Source organism: Trichomonas vaginalis, chromosome III, assembly GCF_026262505.1.
Source record: "Trichomonas vaginalis G3 chromosome III, whole genome shotgun sequence".
NCBI lineage: Eukaryota > Parabasalia > Trichomonadida > Trichomonadidae > Trichomonas > Trichomonas vaginalis.
Window position 1 is genome coordinate 1,224,612 of NC_067205.1, and position 19,243 is coordinate 1,243,854.

General features: G+C 34.6%; 3 protein-coding genes and 5 pseudogenes across 8 annotated transcripts, besides 2 other annotated features; 4 read left to right on the plus strand and 4 right to left on the minus strand.

Moving 5' to 3' along the window:
* Positions 1-720: 720 nt before the first annotated feature.
* On the plus strand, positions 721-1,100 carry TVAGG3_0619060 (annotated as a pseudogene). The gene has a single exon. A coding segment is annotated over exon 1 (380 nt).
* A 983-nt stretch (positions 1,101-2,083) lies between these two features.
* Positions 2,084-2,474, plus strand: TVAGG3_0619070 (annotated as a pseudogene). The gene has a single exon. A coding segment is annotated over exon 1 (391 nt).
* Positions 2,475-3,080: 606 nt separating this feature from the next.
* Positions 3,081-11,419: a mobile genetic element.
* TVAGG3_0619090 lies at positions 3,139-3,938 on the minus strand (annotated as a pseudogene). The gene has a single exon. A coding segment is annotated over exon 1 (800 nt).
* On the minus strand, positions 4,416-5,240 carry TVAGG3_0619100 (uncharacterized protein; the record flags this gene model as incomplete). The annotated part of the gene is made up of 1 exon (XM_051240299.1): positions 4,416-5,240. A coding segment is annotated over one exon (825 nt), but the record flags the coding sequence as incomplete, so codon positions are not given.
* TVAGG3_0619110 lies at positions 7,408-8,699 on the minus strand (annotated as a pseudogene). Its single transcript has one exon. A coding segment is annotated over exon 1 (1,292 nt).
* TVAGG3_0619120 (uncharacterized protein) lies at positions 9,833-10,015 on the minus strand (the record flags this gene model as incomplete). Its single annotated transcript, XM_051240300.1, has 1 exon — positions 9,833-10,015. The coding sequence occupies one exon, from the start codon at positions 10,013-10,015 to the stop codon at positions 9,833-9,835; it is 183 nt and encodes a 60-aa protein (XP_051086887.1).
* Positions 11,420-11,448: 29 nt separating the features above from the next.
* Positions 11,449-19,243: part of a mobile genetic element that runs on past the window's edge.
* Positions 14,188-15,158, plus strand: TVAGG3_0619140 (annotated as a pseudogene). Its single transcript has one exon. A coding segment is annotated over exon 1 (971 nt).
* TVAGG3_0619150 (integrase core domain containing protein family) lies at positions 16,774-17,721 on the plus strand (the record flags this gene model as incomplete). Its single annotated transcript, XM_051240301.1, has 1 exon — positions 16,774-17,721. A coding segment is annotated over one exon (948 nt), but the record flags the coding sequence as incomplete, so codon positions are not given.

Sequence of the window (19,243 nt, forward strand, 5' to 3'; positions counted from 1 at the left end):
GTTTTGCGGTCTCCAGCTGGTGTCTGACCTTCGTAATTGCGCATGTTCTTGAGAGCTCCAGTTGTAAATGATTGTAGGATGAAGAGTCTCTCAGACTGCTTGAGGGTAGTCTTCACGGTCACGAACCGAATCTGTGGTACGAGTCGAATCGGTCGATTTGAGGGAAGAGACTGAAAGCCTGTCGTCTTCCATAGGGGCTGTGGCATAATCTTTGCGGAAGCGGTTCAGACCTTCTTCGAACTCTTGGTCTCTCTTCGATTGAGATTGGAATTGGAATTGCTGGTGGAGCTTGCTGGAACATCCAAGGGTTGGGGAAGTAAGCATAGGCTGAGGAGGGTAGTTCGGGAAGCCTTGTGGTGGGTAGTAACCTTGAGGTGGAAATTGGTAGTAATTTGGTGGAGGGACTTGCTGAACTGAGGTTGCTGAGGTGCAGGGGCTGGTGCTTTAGGTTCCTCTGGTTTGGGAATGGGCTCGGTTGGTGGTACGTCGGACATCTGTTTGTGGCTTAACCGTCGGAAGGAAAAACCTTTCCTGTCGGAAGGAAAAACCTTTCCTGTGAAGGAAAACCTTTCCTGTCGGAAGGAAAAACTTTTTTCTGAAGTTCGACCAAAAGTTCTCAATTTTCGAAAATTTGAATGGTTTACGGACGGACAACTGGAAGAGTCCTTCCTGTCGTCGGGAAAATTTTTTCCAGTTGTCGGGAAAATATTTTCCTGTCGGATGGAAGGACTCGGAATACCAGAAGGATTTGACGAGGCAATTTACCTTATAGAGATAAATGAAGTTGTTTAAGCAAGTACTTGCGCAGGGTAATGAAGCCCAAGGTCAAGTTCACCACTATTTCTGGAAGGTCTACACTTCAGCTCGAGACTTCGACTGGAATTCCAATTCAAATACCAGACGGGACAGCCTACGATGGCATAAAGGACGCCAAAAGAGAAGCTCTTGTTAAGTTCCTAAACAAACGTCCTTGGATAAAAAATACCAAACAAGGAGAACCCCCTACCCCATATGAAATTGGCAATTCAGTCTCTCCTTCACTTCTCGGGTCAGCCGTTCTACATAACCTGTGAAGGCGACATCCAACCAGTTCAGTTCAACCTTAACGTTTTGAGTAAAAACATTTTTTTTCATTTTTTGAATGAAGCAAGTTAAATTCGTCCCACACCAATCTCAATGGACCGAATTGAAGAGTTTCAAGCCATGGTGTTGAAGACGTTGAGAACGACATAGACGGCGAACTTGAAGGAGCTCAAATCACAATTGCAACCAAAATTGCAGGAGTCAAGGAACAGATAGCTCCACTTAAAGCTACCAAAGCTACTCTTGACCTCATGGATAGTTACCGTTTAGATGTCAAGAGTGGAATAAGACATTTTAAAATTAAAACTTCTAAACTACGAAAGCTATACTCCAAAAGTTAGCAGAAATGAGAAGACTTTACCAGAGCTACTTACATGTAAGGGACTTACCTTCAAGCAGTCCGACCAAAGATGAATTTTCTGACATTGTCCCAATTTTGTCCGAAAGTCAGCTCAGATGTTTTGAACTGCTCCCAACATATCCGGAATATGAACGTTTGCCTGACTCTTCCGCAATCTCAAAAAACGTTTTTTGGTTCTCATGTTCGAAACTTTTATCGGAAGAGACAACAAACGTTCAGAAGAAGACAAGATATTATTTAAACTTGTTGTATGACATAACTGTCATAACAAGCTTTTTGAAGTAAAACCGCCATTCTCAAACCACTTCATTTTTCGATGTCCGAACAAGCACCGAAGCCGAACACAATAGCAGATGTCCTTTCAAGGTTGCCAGACAAGCGCCCAGTTCAAATTCAAATTGCCCAATTGAAAGCTCATCTGACAAACACCATTAAGACTCTCCAAAGTAGTCTTATGACAGAGATGACCAATCTCAAAGTCGAAGTCCTCACGAACCAAGCTTTCCAATGAGAAATGCCTGAACGATTTCACGAAACCTTGCACATTTACGCGAGAGAGAACCGAGACCTTGCCAGACTCATCTACCGTTTCTTCGAAGAGATAGACGCCATCTGGAAGGTACTCGGAAAGGACAGAACATGCAACACCCGTACTTCGTGAACACAGAATTGCCGAAGGTATTATCAAAGAAGAGGAAGGAGGAAGAAGAGGAAGAAGAGGAAGAAGAGGAAGAAGAGAAACACGAAGAAGTTCCTGAAGCCGCTACATGGGCAACCCTTGTTGCGATGACGGTTACGAAATTTCCCAACCCTACCCATACCAAATCCGCAACAGGGAGACCGGCAAGGTTCTTACCCCAGTCCTCAACAACTTGGGACACTTGAACCTTAACCTTCGGATCGCGGTTCAATCTCCATGGGCAAGCTTGTCGCAATTCAATGGGTTCCAAATCCAGGCAAGAAGACGAAGGTCAGACACATTGACGGTGACAAGCTCAACAACCGTAAGGAGAACCTCGAGTGGTTCTAAGAGTAAAAAAATTTTATTTTAGGGGGAAACCCCAAGTAAATTTAGGTGTTTATTTGGATAAGTATGTTAAATTAAGGGTAATTTGCAAAATTAGTTCCCTACCTTTGAATTGGGCTCTTTCGTTATCCCAGTTGCGTAGGAGGTCGTCCCAGAGGAGTTGGTAGAATTGCCAATCCAAGGACGATTTGTCCTCCAGGCTTGAGGATGTACTGCTCGTAGAGTTTCATGACCTCTGCCTTGCACCAGACACCCTCTCCCTTTGGAACGTAAGGCTTCTTCGAAGTGCTCGAATGCGATTGGCTGCGTGACCATCCGAAATGACACTTTTTTGTCCGTTTGGTCAATGTTTGTGTCTCGTGCCATAGTCGATGAAAATACAGACAAACAGGTATATATATGAGTTTTGAGACCAAGAATGGTGTAACTCGACCTGTCCGATTCAAAGACTCCGAGGGCGACCATGAAATTAAACGGAAATTAGCTAGGAAGGAATATAAAATGGACTGGTTGCCCCACCTCCACCTCCACCACCTTTACCTGTTCCTCAAGTAAATAAGCCTTTCCCGTTCCCAAGAATTCCCACATTTTAATTCAAATTCGAATAAAAATTTTTTATTTCATGCAATGTTTTATTTCTGTGCCGTCTTCAAGTATGCCCCAGTACTTACGCTTGGAGAGGACATGAACTTCGGTGAAAATTTTGTCCAATTTGAATTGACCCATCTTTTCACCGACCATGCCCATTTCAATGATTTGTTGTACCCTTCTTCGTTCGTCATGAGTGCGTCAATGTTCTCATAGTAAACCACAACTTTCGATTTGACTTCGGAGAAGAATTTGTTGTAGTTGTCAAGGACTGCCTTTGCGAACTGAGGGGTAAGACCAATGTTCGACAATAGGTTTTAATGTGGTTACTAAGCCACTTTGACCTTGAGTGAATTCGTACTTCAAAACAAAAGGAGAAAACCTTTCAACAAAGTTGTCGACCTTCTCATAATGTTTACTCTTCATCTCTTGAGGTTTTTTAATGGAATATCCCCATGTCGAATTCATAAGCAATTTCAGTGTCATTGCGAGTTTGGGGTTTGAAGCTTTCCTAATATCATAGAGTTGTTGTATGACTTTTCCAACTGTATAGTTCCTTCCTGGGAACTCTCCATCTTCGTTTGGAATTCCAGTCGGGATATATTGGACGAACCTCATGTACGCAGCGTTAAGGTCGACATAGTATATCTTTTCATCTGAGTCGAACTTGTCGCAACCAATTGGTCCAGTTTGTGGAAATTCAAGTGAGTCTCTTATCTTCTGAGAAACTTCTCCTGTTATCTCATAAACATCGTCGAAGCAACCTGTTTCATATAAAACCTTCTGACCTAACTCAGATGCTCTCCAATACAATTTGACGTCAATTGGATGTCTCAATGGAAGTTTGTTTATAGCATCTTGAAGTTCTTGCAACCTCATTGGAAGTTCTTCTGGTTCAGGTTGGTATCCGAACAATCCAACTCCTTGTGGAATTGTGTACTTCTTTTGTACTAGAACTTTGTCTGGAACAACTTTTGGTCTTGCTAACAGTGAAAAGTTTGTTTCGTCTTTTGGTACAAAAGTTTCTGTCAGCTTGTCATCTGGAATTGGTTCCAACAAACCTTTCTCGAAAAGAATGTTTACAGCTCTGACAATGTTGCACTTGCCTTTTCCGAACAATGGGTTTGTAAGACTTTCGTTCAACATGAAGTGGTTGTGGACAATTACAATCTTCAACCATGGTAAATTGAACTCAACAACATAGTCGTCATGTGAAGAACCTTTAGCTGTAGGTATGTTGACTCGGATATTGACATTTGCCAACGGTGCAATTTTTGCCAATTGACCTCTGAGAATGTACCTTGTCTTCACACATGACTCAAGATACTTCATCTTCTCTTCTGTAACAAGACCAGAGTTCCTGAGACATGTAAGAATGCAAGGTTCATTGACAATTGTTTCAATTGAATTGTAAATTCCATACCTTGTCAAGTCAATGTCAGACTTATTTATGAACGGGAAGTATCCAGCATGTTGTCTGACTGCTTGAGGGTTAGGTTGGTACCATTCGAACTTGACACTTGCAATTCCTTCAATTGCATTCAAAATGTCTGAGTCGGAGTCAACCATTTGTTCTCTCTTTGTAGTCTTGAAAGCGTCAAGAAGCATTGCAGCTGTTGTGACATTGCCATGTGCATAGTAAATGTGACCATCCAAATCTGTTATGGTCAATCTGAGATTGTATCCTTTCTTATTTCCATCTTGTATGGCAGCAAGTACACCCATGAAGCCTTCTTTGTTCTTTCCTTCTTCAAAATTTACTGTAAAGGTTCGACCAGATGTAATTTTACTTCTAACCTCACGATACTTTTCATATGCATATCTTGTTCTTTCCATGGGAGCATGTGCGTCTTCACCTTTTCCTTTTTTCCTCCTCAAAGGATGCAATTGTTCGTCATGTTTCCAGTAGAATCTGGCAAAGCCGTCGTGTCCTTCAACCTGTGGCTCAGTAACATCGAAAGGCATGTCCATAAGACGTTCTTCTTCTAACCTCTCTAACCTGTTTGGATAATTTGTGCGTGCTGTTTCCAAGTCCATTTCATAGGTCAGACCAGCCAGTTTGTCATAGACTTTTATGGGTCTTCCCTTCCTATATTTAAACTTCTTTGAAACTTTCCAACCATATCTTTCTAACTCTGCTTTTATTCTAGCAGACCTTCTATCCATTCTATACGGGGGCATTTTTTATAAAAATAAAAAAATGTTTTTTCTTTACTTTACATAACCGCCTGCTGCCATAAGTCTTTGACGCCAACCCATACCAGCTAATGAAGGTTGACTTGGTTTAGTTTGGAAACTAAACTTTGGTTTTGGTTTATCTTCAGTTTTTGGTTTTTCTTCTTCTATCGGTTTTTCGTCACTTTTCGGTTCCTCTGACTTTACCTCACTTGCAGGTATGGTTGTGTCGTCAACATCTTCATAAATATCATATGCCATTTGTTTTTTTTCCTTTCAACTTTTTGTGTTTGTTGTAAAGTTTAGAATATTTCGACTCTAAGTCAATGAGTGTTCTATAATGAACTGTTGGTCAGTGAAGTAAACTTTTCCATCTGTTTTCTCGAAAGCTCCTTCAGACTTCAATATTTTATTTTGTGAGAGTCTGTTTCTTTTTGAGATACTAGCCGTTCCATTTCTATGAAAGTGACTTTATAGTTAGGGTTTGTATTTCCAGACCTGGCACTTTCTATTATTGAATTTTTCTCTTCATCTGTAAGTTCTTTGACAGTTTTGACAATGGTTCTGAACTTTTTGTTTGTGGTGTCAAATCTACCGTTTCAACTTCTTCGGTCATTTCATCTCAGTAAAAAAAATTTAGTTTGGTTTGTTTTCAACTGGTTGTTGTTGTTTTTTAAGTCGGTCTAAAACTTCCTGAGGTATAGGAAGAACTTGACAAACACTTGTAACTGCTGGAAGTCGACAAATCCATCTTGAACCATTTGTCTCAATGCTGTATTGTTCATTTCATCTCAGTAAAAAAATTTACATTCCCCACGTTTGAGGCGGTTGAGGTTGGTTGTTTTTACCCACTGTTGTGCATTGGTATATATCCTCTGTTAAAGAATTTTCACCTTGGTCCATATAGTGTCCTGCTTGGTTATAGTAGTCATTTGCTTTGTTATAATAGTTTCCTGCTTGTCTTCCTACATTGTCCATCCATCCTTGAACTTTTCCTCTTGTTTCAGGATTTGGAATAAGATTTGCTGCATTCTCGTGCTACCTCCCAACCTTTCTGTACATTTGTATAATAGGTTGTGCTTTCTCTTTAAGTATACCTAATGTACTCAAAATCTTCCTTCCAATTCCAAATGCACCTCTGGCTATTGTTCCACTGCGGGTAAAAATCTAGATGCGACTCCTGCTAATGCGCCAAATAAACCCATTTCTTATGGGTTAAAAATGACGAATTCAAACAAGGACCCGTATGTTTCTAAAGCAACAAAGAAAGCACTCATGGTAAAAATCTTTAGTTCAACACCAAATGCTTGGTTTATGGATATCTTGGAAAACATTCCAAGGTATAGAGAAGATGGACCACCATACTGGCTAATATTTGTTGGTCAAAACACAAGATACTGTGAAGCCATACCATTATGGTCCAAAAATATTTTAGATGTGAAAACTGCTTTGACAATATTTGTTGAACAAATACCATCCAACAAAACTGACATCTGACTGTGAAAGTTCTTTCAAATCAGACGATATTAAAAACTATCTGCGTTCAAAAAATGTAAACCAATATTTCATTGTCGACCAAAACCATTCTGCTCTTGGTGTCATTGACAGTTGTAAAAAATCTTAAAGACTTAAATCAACCACAAGGTGGTGAGGTAGGTGAGATGTCATATGACGACAAGTATAGACACTTCTCCATGGCAAAGATGAGACAAGTTTTAAATATTTACAATAGCCGTAAACAAAAAGGTTTGGGAAACCATTCCCCCGAAAAGAAAAAAACAACCCTGACTTAGAGAAAGACTATATATTTAATAGTTTAGTCAAAAGGATGAACAAGAAAGAATGCCAGGCTTCAAACTTAAGAAAGGTGACAAAGTAAAAATAGAAATACCTAAACGCGACCCATATGAAAATACTATTGACTATGACAACAATGGGAACCCGACAGGTACTCGCATTCGTGTTCGTAAAAATAGAAGAAAGTATACAAGAGAATATTATGAAGTTTTAGGCAAACATGGCAAAATGTACAGACTGCAAGCAGAAGATAAAACTACTATTGTCAGACCTCGTTTCAAACTTGTCAAAGTTCAAGGTGGTATACTTTCAAAGACAGTTCCTAACAAATATAAGACAATCCTGACGAATATGCTAAAGAAGTTGAAAATGACGACTAAGCATTTCTATACCATGCGTAAACTGTCATGTAAGGTGGCATGTAGTCTTTACTTTGTCCCGTTGTTTCTGCATATCCTGTAATGCGATGTGTATGGCTTCCTCCTCCCTCAGTGTTACTCCAGTAACAATTTATAGCAAACTTAACGTCGTCTTTAACATCATATCCTTTTACCTTTTGTCATTCCTGTCCAATCCCAATATCTATGCTTATGCCAACCTGCTTCAGCTGTAGTTAAATTTATGTAATGACTGTGTGCAGGTAAGTTTTCACCTGAAATCGTTTTACTTCCACCTGTTTCCTTTGAAGAGTTTGCACAATACAAAAACCTGTCGACTATTTGAGTCCAAGTTCCAAAACCAAGTACTACTTCTGGTTTGGTAGAGTTCAATTGACGTATAAATAGAACCTATAGGATATACTGTTTGAAGTATTTCAGTCTTTAATGTTTGAAGCTCTGTTTTGTCTGCTTTTGTATATAACTTTTCTTCAAGTTCATTTACGTCAGAGATGCTATGTCTATGATATTTTTGTGGGTATGTTCCTTCTGTCCATGCGAAAATATACTCTTTTGTTGCATCTACATATCCAGCTATCCATGTCGAGTCTGCTTTTGTATTCCTTAACTCTGTAACACCTTTCTCAAGCTCTTTCAAATGTTGTCCATCTTCCATTAAACCTCTGGTATGACTTGAAACCGTTTGTGTCAACATATCTACAGTTTCTTTGTCAGCTTTAAGGTCTAAACATCCTGAAACCCATCCTGTATCGGCTTTCGTTTTTAAAATCTTCGATGTCCGTTCATTATACCATTCAACCCTTTCTATAATTTCATTGTCTTTTTCATCCACATATTCCTTATCTGCCTTCTTCACTAACGCACTAGCCACATATGCTAACTCATCGTCAACATATGTTTTATCAGCTTTCTTTTCAACATCCTCTTTTGTTGCATATGTTGCATCTGCTCTGTCATGTTCTTCTTGAACTTTTTCAATGACATACTCTTTGTCAGCTTTGTTGTCAATATCTGCTTTCAAAAGAAGTTCATCTATAGGTTTCTCGTTTAAAGTTCTTTTTGTTGGATTTATACAAACAGTATGGTTCTTACTGTCTTGAAACAGAAACTCGTCTGTCATTGGGTTTAATGTCAGTTTTAAGTTTCCTTCTTTCAATGACTCAGATATCTTAGAATAGTTTGAAAAGTTTGTTGTGTTCTTATTTAGAGCTTGCACAATGAGTTGTCGGTTGTGTTGTATTTCTCTCATGGAAGCAATATCTTTCGACATTTTTATTCTAGATAAAATATGCTTTCAATAGAAAAAGAAAATTCAAGAGTTGCTACAACTAAACCATTAGATGAACTTTTTACTAATGTCGTCAAAGTTTGAGACAGAGACCGTAAAGCATGAAGGCTATCGTTTGACTACCCATTGAGATGGTTAAGAGACCCATCTGTCACAAAAGCTATTGGCTTTCGTAGAATGAAGTTCATTTCAGAAGCCATACATGGTTTCCATTTACGGTCGGTTTTGAAGTTCGATACTATAACAAAGAAAAACGTACGTATGAGAAATTTGAACAGGGAAAACTTTACAAGTTAGTTTGCTTGTAAACTTAGAAACAACTCTTCAAGCTTTTTCAAGAAAAAATAAACGATATCTATATCGAATATGCAAACCAGTATAACATTGACGAAGGAGAGTACCATCTCGATATTATTTATGACAGGAAAAATGCAACTGTTTAAAATCAATAAAATAGAAGACCTTGGAGAAAACGTTTATATTTCTACAAAATATAACAACTTGGCATGGTATAGATTTCTGAGATGTTAAATCAGCCTGCAGCATATCCAGTACACCCAGACTTTTATGAAGTCGAAAACCCTAATGGAACATATGAAAATGTTTTCGACCAAGATGCTATTATTGTTCATGCTTCATTTCTCTGGCGCCCAAAACTCTTTTCTTATTGCTTGGCAAATGACTTTTACGAAAAAACCTACAAAGTTATTACGAACCACCAAGTGGAAGGTATTTCAGACTTTCCAAGTATGGTTTACTACAGATGGAAGAAAAAGAATAATTCCATTATACCATGCGTTTTACTTAGAACTTAGTTTCATATACAACTACTATCGAACGGTAAAAATATAATTTTTTAATACGTTGAGGTGTTGGATTTGGTTGCCAACTAGACTGTGGTGCAAGGTTCAGGCTGTTGTATAACAGGAGCTTGCTCTTCTGGTTCAGGGTCTTTAGGTATTAATACCAACAAACTGACCTACTCTTTTACAATATTTTGACTCCGTTCCAAATTCCTCTTCCTACGTTTTTATTCCATTCCATATACCTCTTCCAACATTTCGAAAGAAGTATTTCCTATCTTACTGAAGAAACCCATTTTATATATGTAAAATCTAATGTCCGCCTAGTCTCTTACGTTTCCTGTTGAGTTCCATAGCATTCTTTAACTGGAGCTCATACATTCTGTTTCTCCTCTGGTAGAAAACATATTCTGGGTCAACTCCTGTGTTCGCGTCATCTGCATAAAGTTGTTTATATCCCACTTCAGGGTTTGTATAAAACTCTTTCCATCTCATATTTGCATACCATGGTGGCAAACCTACGCAGCGTCATTTGACATGGCAGTTTGCATTTGTACATCTGTTGGCACTTGACCATAGTTTGCCATTGCAGTTTGTATTCTAACTTCATTTGGAATATTCTCTGGGTTTGGTTGTCCAGGTTGCTGTGCATTCGCTAAGTTCTGTGCGTCCATTTAATATTAGATAAAAATATCTCTTACGAGTACATATACTGAACATTTGCAGGCATTGGTTCATCTTCATATTCTCTGTACTTTTCTGCCACGTCAAATAAATAAATGACACAATGGAAAAAACCTAAAACAAGTAGTCCTATTTCAAACCACATTTACTTACTAATAAAATTTCGTTATTGTGACACTTTCTCCGGTTTATAGGACCTCTCTCATATTCTATCTTGTCATATATAAACTCATAGTCATGTATGTCCTCTAACCATCTCATAACGGTTTCCAAACCACTTTTATCGGATGTAAAGTAAAAGCATGGATGGTTATGTAAAACGTCTAAAGTTTCTAAAGAGTCTCTCAAAGTCCAGTCTACTTGGTATTGAAAATCCCATGTGTTATAGAACGGCGGGTCCACTATAAAGAAAACATTTTCCTTGTCTTTATATTTTTCATACAACTCTGTCCAATAACATCTCACAAACTCTATACCCTCAATATATTTTTCTATGTCCTCTTTGAAAACATTTGTATAGTTAAGATATAAAACTTTTGACATAAGTGTTTCAATGTCATGAACTCTTATAGCACCACTATATAATAGTCTAGCAGATATACTATCCCAGTCTATATATTCTGCTTTTTTCAAAACCTCTCTCACAATATTTTTCCTATCTAATGGTATACGTTCCATCTTACCTATAGGTATCTTTTCTTTTAACTCTTTCAATATATTGTTTGTGTCTGGAATATGTTTGAGACGGTCCATATAGTTGTCGAAGTCATTGCATATAATCTTTGAGTCTGGGAATATTATATGACATAAATGGGATATATAGAAACTTCCACCGAACAAATCTACAAATGTTAGACCATTCGGTAGTTTCTTAAGTTCTCTCAATATAATATCTTTACATCTACTCTTATTTCCAAAGAACGGTAACGGTGGTTTTGTAAAATTCATTTATATATAATAATAAAAATGTTTTTACCTGAAAAGTGACAGAAAAGTGACAAAACATGAAAACATATATATTTTGTGAAAAGCTCCTGGAAGACCCGTATATAAGAACTTCATTTATACTAAACATCTTCAGGGCTAGAGGGCGCAACGCGCCTGGAAGCCCTCCGAATAAAAACTTCATTTATACTAAACATCTTCGGGGCTAGAGGGCGCAACGCGCCTGGAAGCCCCACTACCTTTTTTTTTTTTTTTTTTTTTTTTTTTTTTTTTTTTAAGACATTTACACTCAGCCCATACATAATGAAATAAAAAATAATTTTTTTAAAAAATAAACTTTAAAAATTCATGTCTTACATTTATGAAAATTTATTTTTATTTTGTATGAAATGAGTGTCAAGACTAACGACGTTAAAAAATTAGGATTCACAAATGAGGAAATAAAGGATATATTAGAGGAGGCAGGTTATGAGGTTGATAAATATTATTTTAGAAATTGTCAAAAATTCGCGGAGTTTTTAAATGAGTTTGATTATGATGGAAAAATGAATAAAGATGATGTTATAAATTTCTTATATCCCACATCTAAAAAAGAAAAACCTAAAGAACCTGATGTTTTCCCTGAATATTATGAAGAACGAATTAAAGATGATGAATACGATGAAATTGAAAGACTGGAAAAAATAAGAGATGAAATAGATGAAAAAATTAAGGAATTAAGAGAAGTTGAAAAATATAATGAAAATGAAGTAGAGGGTTTAATGAATATCCCAGCTTCAGAATCAGCAGTTCAGAAATCTCATGAAGAAAGATATAAAAATTACTTTTTGGAATCTACTAAAAATTTATTAGATGGTGATATTGACGAAACACTTTCAGAAGAAGGCACAAATTTATTCATAAACATAAGCTTCAGTTTATTGACGATGGAGATTATCCATGTATATTACTTTCACCACCTTTAGATTCTGAGAAATTCAAAAAAAGCTCTTAAAAACGTAACATATGCAACAAATACGATTAAGAAAGAAGACCATGATATTTACACAAATTATTATTTAAATAAATGCACAGGTGTTGATAAAGTTTTTGATTTATTAGATAAAATATCAAAAGAAACCATTGGAACCTATAAAATTTTGTGTGATTGTGGTTTCATTATTGAAGATACCAATAATGTTTCATATGAAAGAACAGCACCGAAGGAAGATGAAGTGGAAAGGTCTATACCATTCGTTATTAAGAACATAAAAGATATGAAAACTTATAAACATTATATTTATTCATTTATTTCAGAAAAATGGAAGCAACCCATAAAACATCTCATCATTTTATAGCTATTCATACATTCCTTTTCAAAGTTGTGAAATTAAATAAGACAGGAATTAGATTTAATGTATCAGGGTACACATTCTTGAGTAAATTAAAATGTATTCGTCACGTCGCAGATGATAAAAATTATTGTGTTCTTAATTCATTTTTATGTGCTTTAAAAAATAAACTTTATTTTTTAATTTTTTATTCTTACATAAATGAACAAAAATGGAACAGCTAAAATGAATGATAATCAAATAAGAGCCGAAGGTAGAAGGTTATTTAAACGCTTCTATAACATTCCTGATGGTTGTTAATCCTAAAACTCGTAGAAGTTATTTTAAATGAAGCACATAGATGCATATGAAGGGTTTGACATATTCATCAGAAAGTGAGAGAGTTAGCAAGAATGTTAAACGTTAATATTGATTTTATTATTGTGACCCTCAACCAGAAGACGTAGACATTAACAAGGGTAGACTTTCCATTAGTGGAATCAATAATGATAGATCCAGAATTTGAAACAGTAAATATTTTATTAACACAGAGTCCATGTGGAAAACTTCACGCTGACAGAATACAGACGTTGAAGCACTCACAGGATATAGAGTTTGCCCCTTTGCAAAGAAGAAGTAATATTCTATCCGTGATGATCCAGAAAGGAAAACCAAAGAAGATTTTTAAAACATTGTGAGAAATGTAAAGAAAATAATGGAAGATTAATTCAGACGTTCAATTGCAAACAACACAACAACCATATGCACCACATATCACGAAACAGAAGATATATCATGGCTATTAGCACATAATTTGCAGGAATATTATAAACCAACAAGATATTATATTACTTTTGACTTCGAAACATTAGAGACTAAAAGAAGAATTTACAACTTTCTGAGTGTGCAACTTTGAACGCTTACTTAAAAACCATTCATGGTATCATCAATGGTTAAATTAAATGATAAAACATATACGAGGAATTTTTGCTTAACATCAAGTGATTCTTTTATTTCTGATTGGATTGAGTTTTTATTTTCAACCTGTTCATTAGTTGCTAAATCAAATATTGAACAATATGAAGAATTAATGAAGTCGCAAACGGACCAAACGGTGGGGACTTTGTCTCAAACATTAAATGAAAAACAGAAGGAAGCATTTAAAGAACTTCTAGATGAGGAATTCAATAAAGTGAATATCATAGGTTTTAATTCGGGAAAGTTTGATTTAAATTTAATTCTTCGTGATTTAAACACTGCAAAATGGAAAATAAAATCAATGCTGGGTTCATCTTCACAATTTAAGCAAATCATTGTAAAGAAAACAAACGTTCCATATGAATTAAGATTTATTGACATCAGAAATTATATAGCGGGTGGGACATTAGACCAATTCACTCAAGATTTCGGAAACAATAATCACGTGTTAAATCCTTTTTCCCTTATCAATTCATCACATGGGAGAATTACGAAGAAGAATTATATAAAGTGGAACCATTCACTCAAGATTCATTTTATTCAGCATTAACTCAAGAAACTATATCAGATAGTGATTATCAAATATATCTCAATGATGCTAAAAATTTTGAGAATAGATTAGAATATTTTATTCATTATTGCAATAAAGACGTTGAAATTATGATTGACCCAATTGATAAAATTATCGAAGAAACATTTGTTTATAAAATTGACATGCTTCATAATCTTTCTTTATCATCGAATGCTTCAATGATTCGTTACGCTTTAGCATATAAAGACTTTAATCCTAATGAAAAATATCCTGAGGAAGAGATAGAATCAAGTTTTGAATTAACAAAAAAGTATTGGAAATATAAAATTGATTCATATAAGAAACAAGATGAAAAGGCGAAAAGAGATACTAAAAATAATGTTTCAACGGATGATTTTCAATACTATCACGATTTAATCCTTTCATCTAAATGCAAAATGTGTGGTAAAGCGTTTACATATGTAAATAAACCAACATTGGATAGAATCGATAATGAAAAACCACATACCAAAGAAAATTGTCAGTTAATGTGTTGTTATTGCAATGTCGTAAAATCAAATAAAGATGAAGATGTTCAACGTTTAAGAATCAATTTAAGAAATTATGCATTAAAAAATAATTTACCAATGACTTTAGATTCAGTTGAAGCTTATCACATTCTCCGTAATGGAATTACTGGTGGTTTATCAAATGTTCAACATAGAGTAAATCTTAAAGGAATCACACACATTAATAAACTTTCATATAATCCAGAAACTAAAACTGTATCAAATGAGGACACCACCAACATTATGACTCATTTCGTTGGAGTTGACTTTAATTCATTATATCCTTCATCATTTTCATCTAATCCTCATGATTTCATTCAATATACTGACCATAAAATGTATATGCCGGGAAGATTGAATGGTGTTATCATTTGTGATACAGCAACAAAGAAAGCAAAAGCACTGGGAATATTAGAAAGAAAAATACTTTATTCGTGGCTGAAGTAAAGGGTCACATTGATGAAAAATACATTAATGATTACATAAACTTTTTACCGATAATAAGAAACTTAGATATTATCACAGATGAAAAAACAATTGGCAGTTTTATGTATAATTACATGAAATCAAACAATTTACCGGTTGACCAGAAACAGAGAAAATTAACTCAGTTAGCATCAACACACAACCAATATCAACCATTTTCTTCTTATTATCTTTGGTATCTAATAGACAAATTTCATTTTATCATCGATGACATTCAATCAATTTTAACATTTACTAAAAACACTTGTTTTAATGAATTTGCGAACAAATTTATGAACGAAAGACAAAAGGCTGAATTAGAAGGAAATAAAGGAAAAAGTTTATTTTGCAAGATTTCACTTAATGGATCATATGGTTACGATGCAATGAATACACAAAATTACGCAAAGACTAAAATAATGAATGCACAGAAGGCACGCGTTGCATGTATGTCAAATAAGTTTAAAAACATAAGAGAAATAGGTGAAGATACGTATCAAGTGATGCTTAAAGATAGATTTTATAGATGTGAACATGTTTACAAGAGGCATTCTTCACTTTAGATAATGCTAAATACTGGTATTTGGTTTTCATTTATGATTTTATGTATAAATGCATGAATGTTAATCGTTTTCATTTCATTGAAGGTGATACTGATTCATCTTATTGGGCAATCGCTGGTGATCCAAATCTTCCTAACACTCAAGCATTTCAAGCAATTGTTACTGATAAACAATTTTATGATAAAAACATTTACAAATTCGCACCTTTTGATTTCTTTTGTTTTGATGAGAAATTTAAACCTAAATTAAAGAATAAAGCTGAAGAAAAAGCACATGAGAAGAAGTTATTGGGTTTAGCAATTGAGAAACAAGGTGATAACATGGTTGCTTTATGCCCCAAGTGTTATACATCATTCAACGGTTCAATTGATGGAAGTGATTTTAAAAAGATTGCACAAAAAATGAAAGGAGTTAGTTTACGACAAAATAAACAATTAACACCTAAAAATTATTTGGATATAATAAATGATAAAGTGATATTTGATGGTCAGAATATTAATTTACAACTTAAAAACGGGTCAATGACTCGCTTAACAATCGGTAAGACTGCATTAACAGGAGCACACACTAAGGCTGTATGTTGTGAAAATGGATGTTGTATGCCGTTTATTTAATGAAATGCCACAGAAGAGACAAAAGGAACCGTTGAATGATGGTTTTGATTCTTGATCAAAGAGGTGGGCACCCTTAAAACATTTATTTTATTTTTATATAAATGGATAACGTAGATTTAGAAAATTTAATTGATGATTTAGTACGTGATCAAAATTTTCTTAGTTATATGATTTAAAAGCATATCTCCAAAAATAATGAAAATATAACGGATGATGATATGGATTATTATTATTCATATTATGATAATGAATTTTTGAAATATCATGATGAAATAATTTCTAAAATTAAAGATAAAATTAAAAATAATGAATATACAAAGGAAAAAACTAAATCACAACTTAAACATTTGAAAGATTTCAAAAATGAAGTATTAACAGAAGAAGATATTGATGAATTATATAAATTATATAATCCTGAGCCACAAAAAACAAAGAAACAAAACGCCCGGGTCCTTCAGACCAAAAATGATGCACAAGCTTTAATTTATGATTCATTAGTTAAACCACATTCAGCCCAACTTTTAAATAAAGATCAACTTTTGGAATTCATCCTTCAACATAAACTCGAAGCGGGAAAGTATATCAAACCTTTATATACAGCATATTTAAAACAAATGAATAGAATACATCCAGAATTAATGAAGGAAGGAATGAATTCCAAAACTTCATCATCCAAAATCAAAGCGGATAAAATTAAACCACTTGCAACACCAATACCTCCAACGACTGTACCTGCAACACCAAAACCTCCAACGACTGTACCTGCAATACCAAAACCACCTCCTCCAGTTAATCCTTCATCATTCACTTTATTATATCCATTTCAAACATTAAAGAAGCAAAAAGATTTTAAAAAGGGTTTCAAGATATTAAATAAACCAATTGACCCGAAAATTCAACCGTTAAAGGAAAAATTTGGTCGCCCTTCATTTGCACCATATCCATATTCATACGAAATCGATCATTTAGAATATTCAAAAGGAAACGTTACTTATTTATTTGCCATTAACATTAACACCAGATATTTATATTGCATTCCAGTGAAAGGGAAAACAGAACAGGAAACAAGAAGAGCTATTCAATACTTACTAGATCATGAAAGAGTAGATAATATCAGGGGTGATAGTGATAAAGGATTTCAGGCAACTATGACTCATTATTTCCCACAAATTAATTTTTACTTTTCATCCTCTCCATATACGTTTCATAATAAAATAGTTGATGCGGTAATGAGAACTCTTAGAGATGCGTTAGGGGTTAACGGTCAGATATACTGGGATGGAAATCATGACTCCATCATACAACAGTTAGTATATTATTATAATAATACATGGCATAGAACTATAAACATGAAACCGGTGGAAATGAAAAATGATATTTCAAAAGAATGGGAATATATTAGAAAGCAAATGGAAAGGTTGAATGATGTTAAACGTGAACAAATTAATTCGGGGCTCATGAATTTTAAACAAGGGGATAAAGTTTTGATTCATCTCGATTATGGAAAAACTGATAAATCAATGACAAAAAGAAGACGAAGATTTGACACAATAGCTGAATTTGTTAGATATATTAACGGCAATGCATTAGTTGAAGTTGACAATAAATTAATAGAAATTCCGATTTATTTTATTACTCCATTATATTTAAATAATATTTAATTTTTTTTATTTCGTAAGAAATGAGTGACAACGAAGCAGTCAAGAGTCCAGACGATGAATATAAAAAGAAACTAAACAGAATTAAATCAAAAATATGCTATTACAAAAAGAAGCCACAATGCGGTGAGGTTGAAAACGATAAAGAAATAATCGAAAAATTAGAAACTTATCGTTCAATCCTTAAACTAAGTGAAGCAAAAATAAAAGAATTTAATAGAATAAATAAATTGATTGGAAGAGATGAATTTAATAAAGATGAATTTTTAAACTCAATCCAAAATTAATTTTTATTTTTCTTTGACAACATCTCTCTTTCCATCATTACTGCATAACCACATTTTCTCAGTTTTAGTGGTTTGTTATTTTTAGCAAGTTCTCGCAGCATTTTTATCGTTTCCTCCCTTGTTATGATTCGTGTAAATTTTGAGCTTGCGGGGTATTCATTTATATAAAAATAAAATTTTGTTATCAGTTATTTTATCGTTAATGGTTTTCAGGTTATTCAATAATTAATTCAAATCATAACACCATGTTACCATGTGCTCCCAGGTCATTCAACTTCTCTGAAAAAATGTGACAACATGACATTTTGACAACAACATGGAAAATGATTTGTCATGACTTCATCGTAATGAGTGTAAATGACCCAAAAATAATGTTTAGGTGACGAAGTGAGATCTCACCTCTTTTCTCACCTCTTGCTTTGTAGAACGAAGAGCATTCATTATACTTTGCATTTGGTACATGTCATCTTTGACCGAACGAATGAGGCGAAGTTGTTTGTTATACTGTATGTACTCGTATTCTTCATTAATGGCTTCATGAACGATAGTAGTTGTTGTGTTCTCTGATGTTGACATTACTGTCTTTACATACAAAATAAATAAAACTAACTTTATTTTTCTGACTTTCACAAAAGACAAAAATAAACGCTTTACATGTATTTTTCAGCAACTTCGTCAAATAATTTTATAGCTTTATCTATCTCATCTACTTCAAACGTTTCTTTACCTTTCGTGGGAGCACCATACATTTTCTCAAAACTTCAAGCAGTTCTGTTTCAGCAGCTCTCATATCATTAACAAACACAACCTTGACTCTATTGACTGTACTGTCATATCTTTGAGTTATATTATATGTCCTTCCTATCTTATATCTTTTGTGTTGAAGTCCTTCGGTTTCTGAACGATGTAAAGTAAGCCTTCACTGCAACGTTCAGTATCGAATGAACCATATGTTATGAAGTTATATCCAACAACTGGGTCTAACCATAACAAAACTATTGGTATAAGACTTTTGTCTATAAGATATGCTCTTGTTCCATGAAATGCTACTGATATCATAAGCTCAGGATTTCTTGTCAAAATTTTCTGAGTTGAAGCATTTCTAACCAGTCGTTTGTTTTCTTTTCAGATGGAGATAT